This window comes from Helianthus annuus, chromosome 7, assembly GCF_002127325.2.
Source record: "Helianthus annuus cultivar XRQ/B chromosome 7, HanXRQr2.0-SUNRISE, whole genome shotgun sequence".
Taxonomy (NCBI): domain Eukaryota; kingdom Viridiplantae; phylum Streptophyta; class Magnoliopsida; order Asterales; family Asteraceae; genus Helianthus; species Helianthus annuus.
In genome coordinates this window covers 71,854,963-71,871,654 of record NC_035439.2, presented here as the reverse complement: position 1 = coordinate 71,871,654, position 16,692 = coordinate 71,854,963, and the positions used below count along the sequence as shown (strand labels likewise).

Here is a 16,692-nt window from a genome sequence, read left to right as displayed (position 1 = left end):
ATGGGATCGGTCGTGAACTAATGTACTCAGGCATCCGTCAATGATGATAGAACATTGACATCGGGGCATCCTGCGGAAACGCAAACGGTTACCTAGTGTTCGGTATTGGAAAAACAGTTTAGTCGCTAACTTTTGGGGTAGCTCCCCATGGCATGTATAAACGGATAAATTAACTAGTGAAACAAGTTTTTGGTAATTAAAACTGGACAACTAGTGAACTCACTCAGCATTATTGTTGACCCCTTTACTGCATGCTTTGCAGGTGGCCAGTGACTGGAGCAGCTACTTGGGATGTGTAGTGGTCGTCTGCCCGTGTGTTGGGCATTTATTATGCTTACCTCATGAACACTGTTTAAAACTATTTAATTATGCTTCCGCTACTTGTTACTGTTTTAAACTTGAAACCTTAAACTCTGAACTTGATGTTTGCTAACCTTATGGTTAGTAAGTATTACTTTAATATTAACCAATGCTTAGTATAATTGGTGGCTGGATCCTGGTCAGTCACGCCCCCGAAGCGGGTGTTATCCGCGGGTGGATTTTGGGGGTGTGACAGTGTTCAGCACTTACAGCAGGCAAATGTCAACTATAAGGGACAATAAGCATTAATGTCTTATGAAAACCCTTGCACCAAAAAGTTTAGTACTCTCCAAACACATAATCCATACTCGTATGCTCAAAAAAAGGCTTCTCAAAAACTGAAAATCCATTGCACCACAAAGTATAATACTTTTCAACACAGGAATTCAAACTCATATGCTCAAAAACAGGCTGCCCAAAAATAGAATAGTTGTCTTATATCCTTTGTTAAGGAAATTTGTAGTCTTTTTTGTTCATTTATCATTTGTTAAGGAAATTTTTGCCTTTATTTTATTTAAACTGTTTTGAATATAAAGTTATATGTGTTTTCTTTTTTTACCGTTCAATCCGTTGTGGCCAAGGTTGACTACTCGACCGCCAGCCCCTTGGCTCTTTCAGATGCGCGGAAACCCGACATCGAGTTACTTACTAAGCCAAGAGGTTAAAAACAAATGTGCTTTGTTGTTTTGTATCTTATTAAATTGTAGATTGATCACCGATCGTTTGTTTTATTTATATTGAATTTATTTTCATTTAATTTTGATTAAATCTTAACAAATTTAAAGTAATTTTATTTGTTAAACCGCGTGTACACACGGACTCTAACCTAGTAATTTATATAATGGGTAATTACATTAACTTGACTAACCAAACATATTTATTTTTCCTTACGCTACATAAACGGTACAATCAACATCACCTTTTAACTTGTTCTTACGAACATTTGCGGCCCAATAAATATGGTGACAAGACATCAAGCCTTTTTCTAATGATTATTTATGATTTTAACATGTCTATTACACATTCATGGATAATTTAAGTCATTACATTATATTTATCTTTAGGGTGCTCATGTCTATTACACATTCAATGATACTTTAAGTCATTATATTTATCTTTTAGGGTGCTTGGGTTGGCAGCGTGATAGGTGTAAGTCATGGATGATGGTTCGTGTTTGTGTTGTCTGTGTAGGTTTGATGATGACGTTGAAATGTTAAATTGTGATTGGGTAAAAAAAAAGTGAGTTATGGAACTTGATGACCATTGCAAATGTGTTAGAGTAAAATGTGATAGAATAAGGTGTCAATTGGGAGTGATGGTATAATGAAGTGTGATGAGTGGTGACCACCTCATATACCCTTAAAGTAAAGGGTTTTTTTTTTGTAGTTACAATAAGGGTACTCGGGTGGGCAAGTGATGGGTGATGATATGTGATACACTGCCGCAAGGTGTGTATCACGAGTGATAGATCATGTGTGGGTGATGGTTATAACGGTGTGATGGTGGGTAGTTGGTTTGAGAATATAGCCATTCAACGGTTATATATCCATTGGGCCCCCTTTAAAATATATGTATATATAGAGAGAGAGGAAGGTTAACGTACATTACGGCTTAACGTACATCACGTACGACAGGTAATTACGCACGTTCATTTTAAAATCACGCATGTTATAATTCAAAAATCCAAAATCACGCATGTTGAAACATAATAATCACGCATATTAAAAACATTAATCACGCATGTTATAGAACAAATCATGCACATTGTTGTACGTGAAGTACGTTAAGCCCCTAATGTACGATATATTTTTTCTATATATATATATATATAATGTGGTAGGGATCTTAAGAGAAGAGCACCCTATTTGAGAAACTTGAGAAGAAATCTGGACCACACATTTTTCTAAGCTTTTCGTAATATACACATATGTATAGATTACGACCGACTATATACATATGTGTATAATTCAATATACATATATGTATATAGTCAATTTTACACTATACATATGTGTATATTACGAAAAGCTTAGGAAAAATGTGTGGTCCAGATTTCTTCTCAAGTTTCTCAAATGTTGGTGCATATTTGTGACAACAGCTTAGATTTGGTCTTTGGATATCTTGTAATTAGTTTAACGATAAACGGTTAGTGGGTTTAGCTTTGTATTAGTGACATAACTGAGTTTGGGCTAAACTAAACCCAATTGGATCTAGGGGGGACGATTTGGGCCTTGCCCATGTAGGAAACCCTAGTCCAATTAGTAAACCTTGTGTTATATAAACAAGGTTAGGCTTTAGGGTTTAGGTTAATCAGTTAATCAGCCAGAACAGAATTTTGAGAGACAGAATTTCGTGAGAGTGAGAGCTTGGACGAAATTGTGAGGGTTAGGGTTTTGGATTGATTGTAATCAGTATTGATAGATAATCAATAAAAACCCGGTTTGATTGAATTGCTGTTTCTGTTCTTCTACTTGTTTCGGTGATATTCTGATCAAGAGGATTCCGCACTCTTGATTAGATTGACAATTCTGTGAAGATCCATACATCAAGGGGACCTACAATTGGTATCTAGCATAATTATAATTCCTCTACCAGCGAAATTAACTTGGTTTGCCAGCAAAATTAGCGTGACACAGCGAAATTAATTTGATTTGCCAGCATAATTAGCGTGACACAGTGAAATTAACTTGGTTTGCTAGCAAAATTAGCTAGAGGAATTAAAATCTAGCAAAATTAAAAAGGTGGAAGATTTTTTGGCAAGCGTAAGGAAAAATTAACGTTTTCGGGAATAGAAAGTGATCCATAGCTCGTTTGACGAAACCGTTTGCACCATTGAACACGGTTGATTTTTAGGACCAAAAAAAAAAAAATTGTACGATGTAATTTGGTAACCACTGTTTTTGGTTTTTGACATTATATATCATTGAACTCGTTTGACGAATTCGGTTTTTGACATTATATATCATTGGATTCGTCTTTTGGAGACGATTCTAACGGTGTAATTTGGTAACCACTTTTTTCGGAAAAATTTTGTACGGTTTTATCAGTCTGTTACGTTAAAAATGTCGAACATGAAGACTTTGAATGCTCCTAAGATGATGAAGGTGAAGAACTATCTTACATGGAAGGACAGTTTCAAATCCTTCATTGAATCTCAGGATGCACGCATGTGGACATGTATTGAAGATGGGTACATAAACCCAGTACATGATTTTGAGGGCAGACCACGTAGAACAGATTATGCGAACATGCAAGAGGCTGATAAGAAAATGTATGAAGCTGAAAAGAGAGTCTTGACTGCAATAAAGATGTCGTTACCTGATAGCATCAAGCATACCTTCAAAAAGTACACAAATTCAAAGGATATGTGGGATGCATTACAAAAGCGATATCAGGGAAATGAATGTGCCACTCAGGCATTCATGGCAGAGATAGTGCCAGTTGATGAGGCTGAAACTACTGTGAGTGATGCTGAATCTGAAGTGAAAAATGCTGAAGAAAAGGTGGATGCTGAACTAGAGAAGGAGAGTGAAGCTGAAAAGGATGTTGCTGATGAAACTACAGAAGTTCATGAGAAAGAGGTACATTCTAATTCTGTGTGTTTGAGGTGTCGTGAACTACAGGGTGAGGTTGACAGGTTGTCAACTCAAAATCAAAGTCTGGTGAGCGAGATGTCTAGCATAAAAGAGTCAAATTTTTTTGCTAAAAGAAATGAATCTCTATATTTGAAGAAGATAAAAGGTTATGAAAATGAAATCGAAGCCTTAACATGCAAATTAAACGAAAAACTTCAAGTAATAGACTTAGCTCACGAAATGATGGCTGAAAAAACAAAAGAGATTTCTGATAAAAACAAAGAGTTGTCAGATGCTCAACTCAAAATTGTTGAACTTGAACAGAAATTAAGTCAATTCAGAGATTCGTCTTTTGTTATGAAACACATGATGGGTAGGTTAAAGAAAAGTAATGACAAGACCACTGTGGGCTTCCAGGGCTTTAATGAAGTCCCACCTCCTCTTAGTCATGACTATTCTTTCCTGCCTGATGAAGATGAGCTAGCAGCCTATATGTCAACTGCACCAAGTAGTTTCGCATCTACATCAAGTCAAGGTGAAGGGTCTGAGAGCGATGATGCTAAGAAGAACAATAACAGGGAACATTTCAAAAAGCATAATTCACCTCCAAAGGGCAAAAATCAAACTTTTGTTAAAAAGATTGATTTTGTTCAAGGGAGTGATATGAAAAATGAAACCGCTGTTATTGAAAAAGAATCAAATGTAGAGTTTGCTAAAAATAAAAACAAAGAAATATCATTAAAGCAAACTGAACAAAATTCTTCCAAGGCATCATCACCATCAGATAAGGGATCTACCTCAGAGACTCCAGCAAAGAAGTCTTTGAAAAGGAGATCGTGCTTCCGGTGTCACATAAAGGGACATGTAGCCAGCTACTGTCCTAACAAAAATAATGAAGCACAAATGAGTGACAAATAGAGAGGGAAATTACCAGTGAGGAGTGGTGATAGTGAGGAGAAAGGTTCAAATTCTCCAAAGAAATCTGCTCCTAAGCAACCACAGAATGTTGCTGTTGGCGTAGATAAGGCTGGAACAGGAACTCCACAAGTTCCACGTTTTCAAAGAAATCAACAAAGATTTCAGCCTAGATCTCCACCAGGCAGATATCAGAGACCTAGAAGCAGTTCACCTAGAATGAACAATTTTAATTCAAATAATTTCAGAGGCCAAAGTCAATATCAAAATCGATACCAGAATAATGGTGGTCGAACTTTTTATAACATTGGCTTTAGAAATTATAACAATCAAGCTTCTTGGAATCAAAATTCAAGGTTTCAAAATCAAAATTTCCAAAGGTCAAATTGTCCAAATGTATATAGGAACCCTCAGGACCAAAGACCTAGTGGAAATCAAAATCAAAATCCAACAGGTCTAAGATCCAAGACTCCAGTTAGGAGTAATGGATATTGGATGGATGTTCCGGTGGTTGGTGAATTTGGACGACCCAAGACCATTAAGGCTTGGGTCCCCCAATCTAACTAAATTTCTAGTTGGTGTGTGCAGGAGCTGCTAAGGAGGATTATCAACTTATGTTGATAGTGGCTGCTTCAGGCACAGGACGGGGGATGTGAGATTGTTGATATATATGTATATTAAATGATTTAAATTGAAGTTCAAAGTGCTGAGTCGACACAGAAGATAACCTGGCAGATCTTTATACTAAAGCATTTGATAGGGCTCGCTTTGAACATTTAGTCGAACTCAACGGGATGAGGAATCCTGAATAACTGGTTTTTCATAAGAATTTTTGTAAATAGTTTACTGCTTTTCTTAAAAATAAAAAAAATTGAAAAATCAAAAACATAAAAAAAATTAGAAAAATCAAAAATGAGATTTCACTGTGTGAAAAAGAAGAAATGATAGTACATCAGCAAGTTATACTGTCACACTGAAATTGAAAATAAATTGCTTAAGTGTGATAGCAGCTTCATTATATGATGTACCAGTAGGCAAAAAGCATGAAATAATCAACTTACCAATGTGATATAAACTTAAATGAACTAAATATGAGTGGGGAACACATTAGTGGTGTATGGTTTAATGACCTTAATTCTTGCGTTGATAGATTGCCAAAATCTGAAGTTTTGGGTCTTTATACTGCTATTTCATCTGGGATATCTTGGATGTCTGTCTGTTCAGAACTAAAATTGTACATGACCCCAAGAAAGAAAGTCACTTGGAATTAGCTCATTTCTATTTGAATGTCTATATGTGTCCCGATACACACAATTTTGATCTGATTCTGAAATATTCTCTGAAAAAAGTCATGTACCTCCTCTGCTGCATCCAGATATATGCTGACCTGGAGGTGCTAGGCAACGACAGCTTCTGCTGCATCCAGATACATGCTGACCTAGCTGTACGTTGTCGCGCTATAGATCTAATACACCCGAAAGAGGCCCTCAAGTGCCCAAAAGAAACCCAAGAAACCTATATCAATCTGAGAAAATCTCATTTGATCTGTATATTATACCATCTCTACTAAAGATCTATTCTGTTCTCTTCTCAACCTATTCCCAGTTAAGATTTCAGAACTCTGGATTGGACTTGTGAAATATGTGGTAGGGAAGATACTTGCATGATAGAGTGTGTTGTTTATATTTCCAGGATTTGATTTGTATTTATTTGGGTGTTCATAGTTAAGCAATTAAAACATGATAAAACAGATTATAAGCAGACCTAGATACAGTCAGGATATCTTAAAGGATGACATTAGTATACTCACCTACTACGATGAATCTTTGTGCATACCTTGATCGCGGGGGTACATCCTGAAGTGGGACACACTAGTATATCAGTAAATAAAATTACCTTAACGTATCATACGGTAATGGTACTTGAAATGTTCATGCATTTTGTTTAAGTGGACAAAAATACTGGTAATCGTCTTGAACTGCTTTTCACTAAAAATTAAACAAAGAATAATCTAATTGTGTGAAACAGTTTGATTGTGCTGATATGATCTTCTTACCAGTGATTCTCACAAAAATAGAGTGTTTATTGCTTTTGTATTTACTTGCTTTCAGAAAATTATAAAAATCCAAAAATAGTGTTTTGTTTTTTTTTTCTGTTTAAAATTCTTAACGTACGGAAAACTGTTATTCGTGGACGAATTGTTACTGATAGGGGGAGACGGTGTTAGAAAGTGAGTTCAAAATTTTCAATCAGACAGGTTCTTCTGTGTTGGACAAAAAGTTTTGCGTGTTGGTGATAAGTTGAAAAAGCTTAATCTGTGATACAGTTTAACTATCTCTTGAAAAATAATAATTTATTTAACCTTGTTGAAAAATTCTTATGGTTTCTCGAGATGTTTGTTTTATAGTATACAGATTGAAGCAGTTTGTTGCTGAGAAATTGCTGTGAAGTGTGAAGATGAGAGTTTGATTGGATGCATGGTAAAACCTCATTTCTATATTGCAGACAAAGATTGAAGAGTTTGAAGATTGCTTTGCAAATACTAAACTGGAGTTTACTCAAGTGCTAATGTTTTGAAGATTTGGTGATTGGATGCATCAGCTTAGGGGGAGTCTGTTGCTGACAGAAGCTATTGAAGCTGAAGCTATCCAAAGACCAAAGACAGTGCAAGATTACTTGAAGATTGCAAGAAGACCGAAGACAAAGTTTTTATGAAGCTATTGTCAAGGGGGAGTTTGTTGGTGCATATTTGTGACAACAGCTTAGATTTGGTCTTTGGATATCTTGTAATTAGTTTAACGATAAACGGTTAGCGGGTTTAGCTTTGTATTAGTGACATAACTGAGTTTGGGCTAAACTAAACCCAATTGGATCTAGGGGGGACGATTTGGGCCTTGCCCATGTAGGAACCCTAGTCCAATTAGTAAACCTTGTGTTATATAAACAAGGTTAGGCTTTAGGGTTTAGGTTAATCAGTTAATCAGCCAGAACAGAATTTTGAGAGACAGAATTTCGTGAGAGTGAGAGCTTGGACGAAATTGTGAGGGTTAGGGTTTTGGATTGATTGTAATCAGTATTGATAGATAATCAATAAAAACCCGGTTTGATTGAATTGCTGTTTCTGTTCTTCTACTTGTTTCGGTGATATTCTGATCAAGAGGATTCCGCACTCTTGATTAGATTGACAATTCTGTGAAGATCCATACATCAAGGGGACCTACATCAAATAGCCTACTTCTTCTCATATGATCCTAGCCCTATATATATATATATAGGGTGGGACTTGGCTACAAAGTCCATTTTTCCTACAAAGTGTACAAAGTGTACAAAGTCGTAAAACACCACAATTTTAGCAATAAAACACACTCAAAACCCACAAATAAAAAAGTGAAGATTACTAAAACGCCATATTTGTGGGTTTATGTTGTGTTTTGGATGATAAGGCTTTGATTAGCGAATGACTAACATTAGTGTGTTTTATGTTGATTATCATGTTGTGTTTTATATTCATAGTTCTACGATGGTGTGTTTGAAGTTTTTATAGACTGTTAGGGTTTGGATACTGTGTTTTAGTGATCGTCACTCTGTTATTTGTGGGTTTTGAGTGTGTTTTATGGCTGAAATTGTGGTGTTTTACGAATTTGTACATTTTGTAGGAAAAATGGACTTTGTAACCGAACCTCACCCTATATATACATCTAACATTTACCAATTTTATATTATACACACTTTATCTCTAAAAATACACACCACAACACCCAATTTTCAACAAAAAAAAAAACTTTATGGAAGGCTCAAGTAAAAAAGCGTACGAAGAAAAACTTTCGGCCGCATGTTCGTGCTAATTTGGGCGAACCGGGTAAGTTTCGTTTACAGGACGAACCGATACCCACATAGCCGTTTTCACTATATCCACAACACTTCTCTCACTCCAACATGCCAACCCAAGTCGCAAACGGTCATTTATGTTTAATGCATTTTTTATTTATTTGTCTTACATATTTTATTTTGATTAAATAAAATGTGATGAAATGATGTGTCATTAAAAAAGTGAGTGATAGAATGTGATAACCATTACAAGTGTAATAAAGTGAAATGTGATAAAATGAGGTGTCATATGATCATTGGGTGTGATTATATGATGGAGTGTGATGACCACCCATGTACCTCTAAGGTCTTCCGTAGTGGGGATGGATATGGCGCCCTTCCCACACATAAACCCTCATGGCGCCTTGAAACACCATTATGGCCTGCCCTATGGAGGCTTTATAATTCACCCCGTGATATGTATAGCGCCTGACACAATGGTTGCTCTCTCACACACGTATATATATACATGCATATATATCTATAATTGAAGGGGTTATATAACCCCATTTTCACTACACACTAAAGTTATATAACTTTCTCTCTTATATATTTTGTCATTTGTTATATAACCAATTTTTTTGGAGTCTTATGAGGCTTGACTATCTAACAGATGGTCTAAAAGTAATTTTTTTGTTGGTTACAATAAATGCTAAAGTTGTTGGTGATATTAAATCTATAACTTATATAACATAATTTAATTGAATTTACACGATTCAAATACATGATTAAAGATGAGTCCTTGGTCAAAGGTAAGAAAAAAGTTATGAGGGAAACAAAAGGCTAGAACATAAAGGTTAAGTGGAGACTACACCAAAAGGCAATCACATCCTTTCTTACCCCAATACAAAGTCACGAAAGTATCATCATTGCTACATCCCAACTTTATGACAAATACATAACTTCCGAAACTCTCGGCAGATGGCACTGGCCCAAAGAATCGGTTACATTTTTCATATGATCTCCTCGTATAGATAAAAAATCGTTTTTCTATTTAGTAACAAAAAGATTTGCTACAACTTTAATATAACGCTTTTGAAATCTATAAGAAAGCCCGGATATGTTATCTCACTTTATACGGCACTTCTTTAAGTTACTTGCGTTATACAATAAAAAAAATACATATAAAGTAAAGTTAGATATATTCACTCCTTGATGATATATCAACTAATTCCTTTCTTAATATAAAGACAATCAAATTGACATCATAAATTCATAATCATGCTAAGAAATATTTATTTTGTAATGTGAAAACTCTATTAGTATAGAAAGAAGGTATCGCTTTTATAAATGTTTTTCCGTTCCTAGGAAAAAATTTAAAAATGATTGTAGTGTTTTGACCACCTAACCTATGTATAAATTGATTGTCCCTTCAATCAAGGACAAATACTTTATCTCAACTTTTGGGATATTTTCTCACAAAGAATCTTGAATCATCTATTTAATAAAAAAAAATCGTTCATGTATTTGATATATAGTTTTTCCATTATTTTTTTAATAACATTATAGCATTTTTGTTGAATAGATAGCTTAATACTAATTATTTATGTCATAACAATAGAGATAAAAAATTGAAACAATTGAGATAAAAAATTGTTTAAAATAGTTAATAAACAAAATATTCTATTTAAACAACCCATTTATAGTAGCTGAGTGAAGCATGTGAATGCATAATGCAATGTCCAAACACAACAATCAAGTAAAAAGACAAATCCAACCACTCACAACAATCAACCTCTTCCAGCTTTCATCATCCTGTTTAAATAAATATTATTGTCAAACTTATAGTATAATTATGGGGTAAGCCCTAAAAGCTTTCTTGTGCACTTATATAACTCTGTGAAACAAACCAAAACCAAAACCAAAACCAATGCAAGATATGAGTCATTTTCTGCATGTATGTTTCATACTCTTCTCATTTCTTGCAACAATCTCAAATGCTCAAAGCAATCAATTCAAAGGATCTAAAAAGTATGAGGGCTCTTCTAATCTGTTAGATCTTGAATACCACATGGGTCCTATTCTCACTTCTCCTATCAACCTCTATATCATTTGGTATGGCCATTGGAACCCTAATCACCAATCCACCATCAAAGACTTCTTATATTCCCTCTCATCTTCATCCTCTCCCTCTCCTTCGGTTTCTGATTGGTGGCGCACCGTCCGTCTCTACACCGATCAAACCGGAGCCAACATCACTAATAGCATTAGTCTCGCAGGCGAGTTCATAGACTCGGGATACTCTCAAGGAAAGTACCTCAGCCGCTTATCGATCCAATCAGTGATTAAGAACTCGCTTAGTGTAAAGTATCGATCGTTACCCCTTAACTACAAAAACGGTTTGTACCTTGTGTTGACATCATCAGATGTTCAAGTCCAAGATTTTTGTAGGGCAGTGTGCGGATTTCACTACTTTACATTTCCATCCATAGTGGGTGTCACACTGCCATATGCATGGGTAGGCCATAGCGGGACACAATGTCCCGGTGTTTGTGCCTACCCATTTGCGTGGCCCAAATACTCAGGCACACCAGGTGCCCACAAAGGCATCATGGGTGCACCAAATGGGGATTTAGGGACTGATGGAATGATAAGTGTGATTGCTCACGAGCTCGCAGAGGTGTCAACCAACCCGCTCGTGAATGCTTGGTATGCAGGGGATGACCCAAGCGCCCCGGATGAGATTGCGGATATGTGCCTAGGGACATACGGGTCGGGTGCGGGTGGCGGGTATGTGGGTCAAGTTTACAAGGACAGAATGGGAAATGGATATAATTTAAATGGTGTGAAAGGAAGAAGGTTTCTTGTGCAATGGGTTTGGGACCCTGTGAGAAAGAGTTGCTTTGGACCCAATGCAATACATTGATACTTGTCTTCTTTCATAGTTTAACTTGCCATTAAGATATCATTTCATATGAATTCTAGTTTTTCATATCATTAAAAAATTATGTTTAGTATATATCTGAATCCCAATATTTTGTTTTTTGTTTTTAGGTGAACGAGTTATAGGATTAATATCTTGTGTTCACCTTCTAACAAAATGATTTGTGTATTATTTAAGCTTTAAATATATTATTATAACATTTTTCTACTTAGCTTACGTGAGATTTACAAACTTTCCCCAATCTTAACTTACTATAGATATCACACAGATATAACTATTGTTTCCTTGGTTGGATTACAAATTTACGACAAACTTTCCCCAATCTTAACTTACTATAGTTATTTTCTTCATGGGGAAGCTTTTAAGGGGCGGGAGGGGCGTCCGACTCCCGAACTTTTCGCTCAGTAGTGGAAAGTATATAGTTTTCGTATAGAAATTTTTGGGTATATACGTTTTCGACTCCCTGATTTTTTAAGAAGTTTTTAGGTCCGGTGATTTTGACCCCCGAGTCGGAAATCTTAAGCTTCGTCATTAATTTTATTTGGATAGATTATTTTATATTACGTGGCATATATCTCCCATTTCCACCGACAGTACGTTATGATTACATGACGGATGGTACCTTTCTTGTTATTTTGTAAATCAAAATGTTTCATTCTAGTACCAGACTCATTTGAGATTGAGTTGCATTTATATTTTGTGGAGTTAATAGCCAAAATGGTCCCTTGCATTTATATTTTGTGGAGTTAATAGCCAAAATGGTCCCTGAGTTTTGCTCACTTTTGCTACTTTAGTCTAAAACCAAAATTTTTTACATCTGGGTCCCTGAGGTTTGCATTTTGTTGTCATTTTGGTCCAAAATTTAAAAACCCTATTTTTTGACTGTTGCAACCTCCTATTTTGTCTTTTAGTTCAGGGGCATTTTGGTCATTTTGCTTTTCATTTAATATTTTCTTAATTCAAAGATTAATATATATATATATATATATATATATATTAATATACACACATCAGATGCAGCAGTTCATCTTCATCATATTCTTCAGCACTCTCTCTCTTCTCTGAAATACCTCCACACCACCACCGCATCATCCCAACCACCACCATCCCACTGCCGCCAACACCACCACCACCGTGATGAGAACCGACATCGGAAAACGACACCCATCTCTCTCTTTCTCTCTCCAAACACCCATCTCTCTCTCCTCTCTGTCGAACACCACCACCACCGTGATGAGAACCGGTGGAGCAAGTGAAGGATCTAGGTTGTTTTGCAGGTGGTTGGTGATTAGGGTTGTTTGCAGGTTGTTTGGAATTAGGGTTTCAGTGAGGGTGGTGATGGTGGAGACGGTGGGGGGATTGTGATGGTGGATGGGGTGGTGGGTTTAATAGTGGTGGTTTGCAGGTTCTTGGGATTAGGGTTTTCAGTAGGGGTGGTGGGTTGAATCGTGTTGGTTGCTGATTTGGGTTAGGGTTCCGGTGTTGGTTGCTGAATCGTGTTGTTGCAGGTTTGGGGTTAGGGTTCCGGTGTTGGTTGCTGAATCGTGTTGTTGCAGGTTTGAAGGTGGTTGTGGTGGTGTGTTGTTGGAGGTGGTGGGTGAAGGAGGGAGACAGAGAGATGATGGTGGTGGTGGATTAATGGTGGTGGTGATGAAATTGGGTGCAGGTCTGATCAACCTGGGTTTCTTGTTGCAGGTTTGAAGGTGGTTGTAACAAACAGGATAATCAAAACTTGAACCCAATCCTTTTATTCACCACGAGGCTGTGATGATTTCACCTAATCCTTGTAACAAACAGGATGATCAAAATTGGGTCAACATTTGAGATTTTCCGCAGCTTGGCGTGGCAGAATCGGAGGAGGGCAGGTGCGCTTGCAACCTCTGTTTACAGCCATGGCGGTTATTCCTCCTTGTTCCCAATGTAAAACAGATCTGAGCCTCGTTTCTTTTTACAAATCGGTTTTTGTTTTGATTTGTTTTTGTGATGGTTTCTGGTTTTGTGTTTTAGAGAGAGAGAGAGAGAGAAAGAGAGGGGGATACGGAGGAATGTTAGTGTCGCCGGCGTGAGGAGGTGGCGGAGGTGGCGGTGGTGGCAGTGGTGGCGGCAGAGAGGAGTAGAGGGAGAGAGAGAGAGGTGGTGGTAGGTTTATTATTTTTAATTAATAATTAGTGATAATAAAATGAAAATGACCATTTTACCCATGTGCAAAAGGACAAAACTTGAGTTTTTTTTTTGAGAAATCTGAGCAGATTTCATTTTTGGACTAAAATGACAAAAAAATACAAACCTCGGGGACCCAGATGTAAAAAATTTGGGTTTTGGACTAAAATGGCAAAAGTTAGCAAACCTCAGGGACCATTTTGGCTATTAACTCTATTTTGTGACACTCTTTATGTTCGCAATGTCAGATTTTCTTTTTTTTTTCTTATCTTTGTAAAATTTATATGGTTTTAGTCAAATTTTTTTTGAACTTTTTCTAAGTCTAGGTGATCCTAATTAAACTAGCGGATGTGAATTGTGTTTATGAGGATTAAGGGCCTGCTAGTTCAACTTGCGAATGTGAATAATGTTCATAGTGAAAAGCCAATGCATGTTTGCCAATTTATCAGGAACTCTGAGAATGTATCATACCTGTTAATTCAACTAACAAGTCCTCATAAACACTATTCATATCCAGTGGCGGAACTTGACCAAAAGTTCCGAGAGGTGCGGAAAGTCATGGGACCCAATTTATATATTGGATAAATATTTAGGCAAAATAATTGGGGGGCAATCCTATATAATTTTAAACTTTTCGGACGAAAAATAGGAAATTTCACTAAGCTCCGCCATTGTTCATATCCGCTAGTCCAACTAGTAAATCACCTAGAATCAAAACAAGTGCCAAACGTTGGTTCGAAACCATGAAAAGGTCTCTAAACCACCTAAAGATATAAAAATCCCGCTATGTTATATGGTTGATGAGCTTGTGACCTCTTGACCAAGGGGTATTACAACATTTCTTTTTCTTCAATCCTAGTTTAATTTGTGAAGAGATGTTACAATATGCGTTCCTTAGATGCTAGAACATCTTCATTAATGTAAGCAACTCTTCACCATGTATTAGCGGGTCCAGAATTATTATGATCTGTATGCATGGCTTCTACCCTATCAATCTATCATGTACATACTACCACATGATAATGTGCTTAGTTATAGTTACTTACAATGACCGGGTTGTGTTTTTCTTTTGTTATAACATCTATCCCTATTAAAAATTTGCGACTGTAATTTCCGTTACAAATTGATCTTAAAGGTTAACCTAATGGGGTATGATCCGGATTAATTCCATTAAACCGTACATCTCATATTAATCCCTGCACGACCAGAACTAATAAAATAAACACGCCAACATGGCACACTTATCCCTATCAAACAGAATATTTTGTTGGAAGTTTTGGGTGTGTGTGAATGAAAGTCTCAAATGGTAAAACACCTTGTCCCACATTGTTGTGGGAACAAAGGCATTGGTTGTTTATAAGGTAAAACATTTACCAAACAATTGTATCTTTATGACATGTTTTACCACAAGTCCTACTCCCGCGTGCGCAGAGGGGGTGCGAAAAAATTGAGTTTCGGAACTGGAATTTGGTTGAACTCGTGCGTGCTCGCACATTCTGCGGACACGAATTCATGCATGGAATCATTCGGATTACTTGTGCCGCGATTATATTCTGAATGGTATGGTGGATACACTATACAATGTGTATTGAAAAGCCAAGACTGCCAAAGAATTATGGGAGTCTTTGGATGAAGATGCGTGGTGGCTAAGTTCTTAGACTTTAAAATGATAGACTCTAAAACTGTTATTAGCCAAGTTGCGGATATGAATGAAAAGCTACCACCAAGCTGGGTTGATTTCAAGAACTATCTCAAGCATAAGCAAAAGGAAGATAACAAAGTGGCGCGCTCAAAAGGATTGATGGTCCTGAAATAGGAAAGGCCAATGTTGTTGAATATGGCCAATCTTCAAAGGGAAGCAACAAGAACAGTGGAAAGAGTGGAAAGAAGAGTCATGGGAAACACTCAAACCTTGGTCCGAAAGGGGGAGTCGGGAAAAAGAAATTCTAAGGAACTTGCGACAATTGTCAAGAGCAAGGCTATAAGGCCAAGAAGGAAAATGCTCGACAAGTGACATGGTTCGCGAGGTTGAGAACCTCGTTGCTATGATCACGGACCTCTCGATTTTTGTCACAGAAGTAAACTTGGTTGGGCAAAACCACAAGGATTGGTGGGTTGATACGAGGGCTACCCATCATGTGTGCTTTGACAGAATCTGTTTAGCACCTTCAAGGAGGTGACTAATGGAGAAACGGTTTTTATGGGAAATTCCGCCACGGGCGAAATTAAAGGCGAGGGGAATGTGGTTTTGAAAATGACTTCTGGAAAGGAACTCACATTGTCCAACATGTTATATGTTCCAGAAATTCGTAAGAACCTTGTGTCTGGGTGGCAATTGAATAAGTTCGGTTTCAAAATGGTGACTGAGTCAGACAAGGTCGTGTTGACAAAAAATGGTGTGTATGTTGGTAAGGGTTATGCCCTCAATGATATGTTTAAACAAAATGTAATCGTTGTGAATGGAATGAAAGAATCTACTAGTTCTGCTTACTTGCTTGAGTCTTCTAATCTTTGGCATGGTAGACTAGGTCATATTAATTTTAATTCCATACGTCGTCAGATTAAACTTAATTGCATACCAACAGTCGATATCGACTCAAATAATAAATGTGAAACTTGCGTAGAAGCAAAATAAACGAGATCGTCATTCAAAAAGGTTGAACGAATCATCGAACCCCTCGAGATGATCCACATGAATGTGTATGATCTAAAAGCAATTCTCACTCGTGGTGGGAACAACTACTTCATCACGTTCATTGATAATAGTACAAAGTATTGCTATGTGTACTCACTTAAGAGTAAGGACGAGACTATTGATTTTTATAGCTTTGCCGAGTCAAGGTGTAGGTTTGTTGAGTCACTGGACACATGGCGCAATGCCTTGTCCGACAAACAAAGCCAGTCGTGCCCCGCGAAAGACCCAAAGGGATG

General features: G+C 36.9%; 1 protein-coding gene across 1 annotated transcript; it reads left to right on the top strand.

Annotated features, from left to right (window-relative positions):
• Positions 1-10,495: 10,495 nt before the first annotated feature.
• Positions 10,496-11,720, top strand: LOC110909950 (protein EXORDIUM-like 7). Its single transcript, XM_022154676.2, has one exon. It carries the CDS (start codon positions 10,588-10,590, stop codon positions 11,581-11,583), a length of 996 nt encoding a protein of 331 aa, XP_022010368.1. The 5' UTR covers positions 10,496-10,587; the 3' UTR covers positions 11,584-11,720.
• The last annotated feature ends 4,972 nt before the right edge of the window (positions 11,721-16,692 follow it).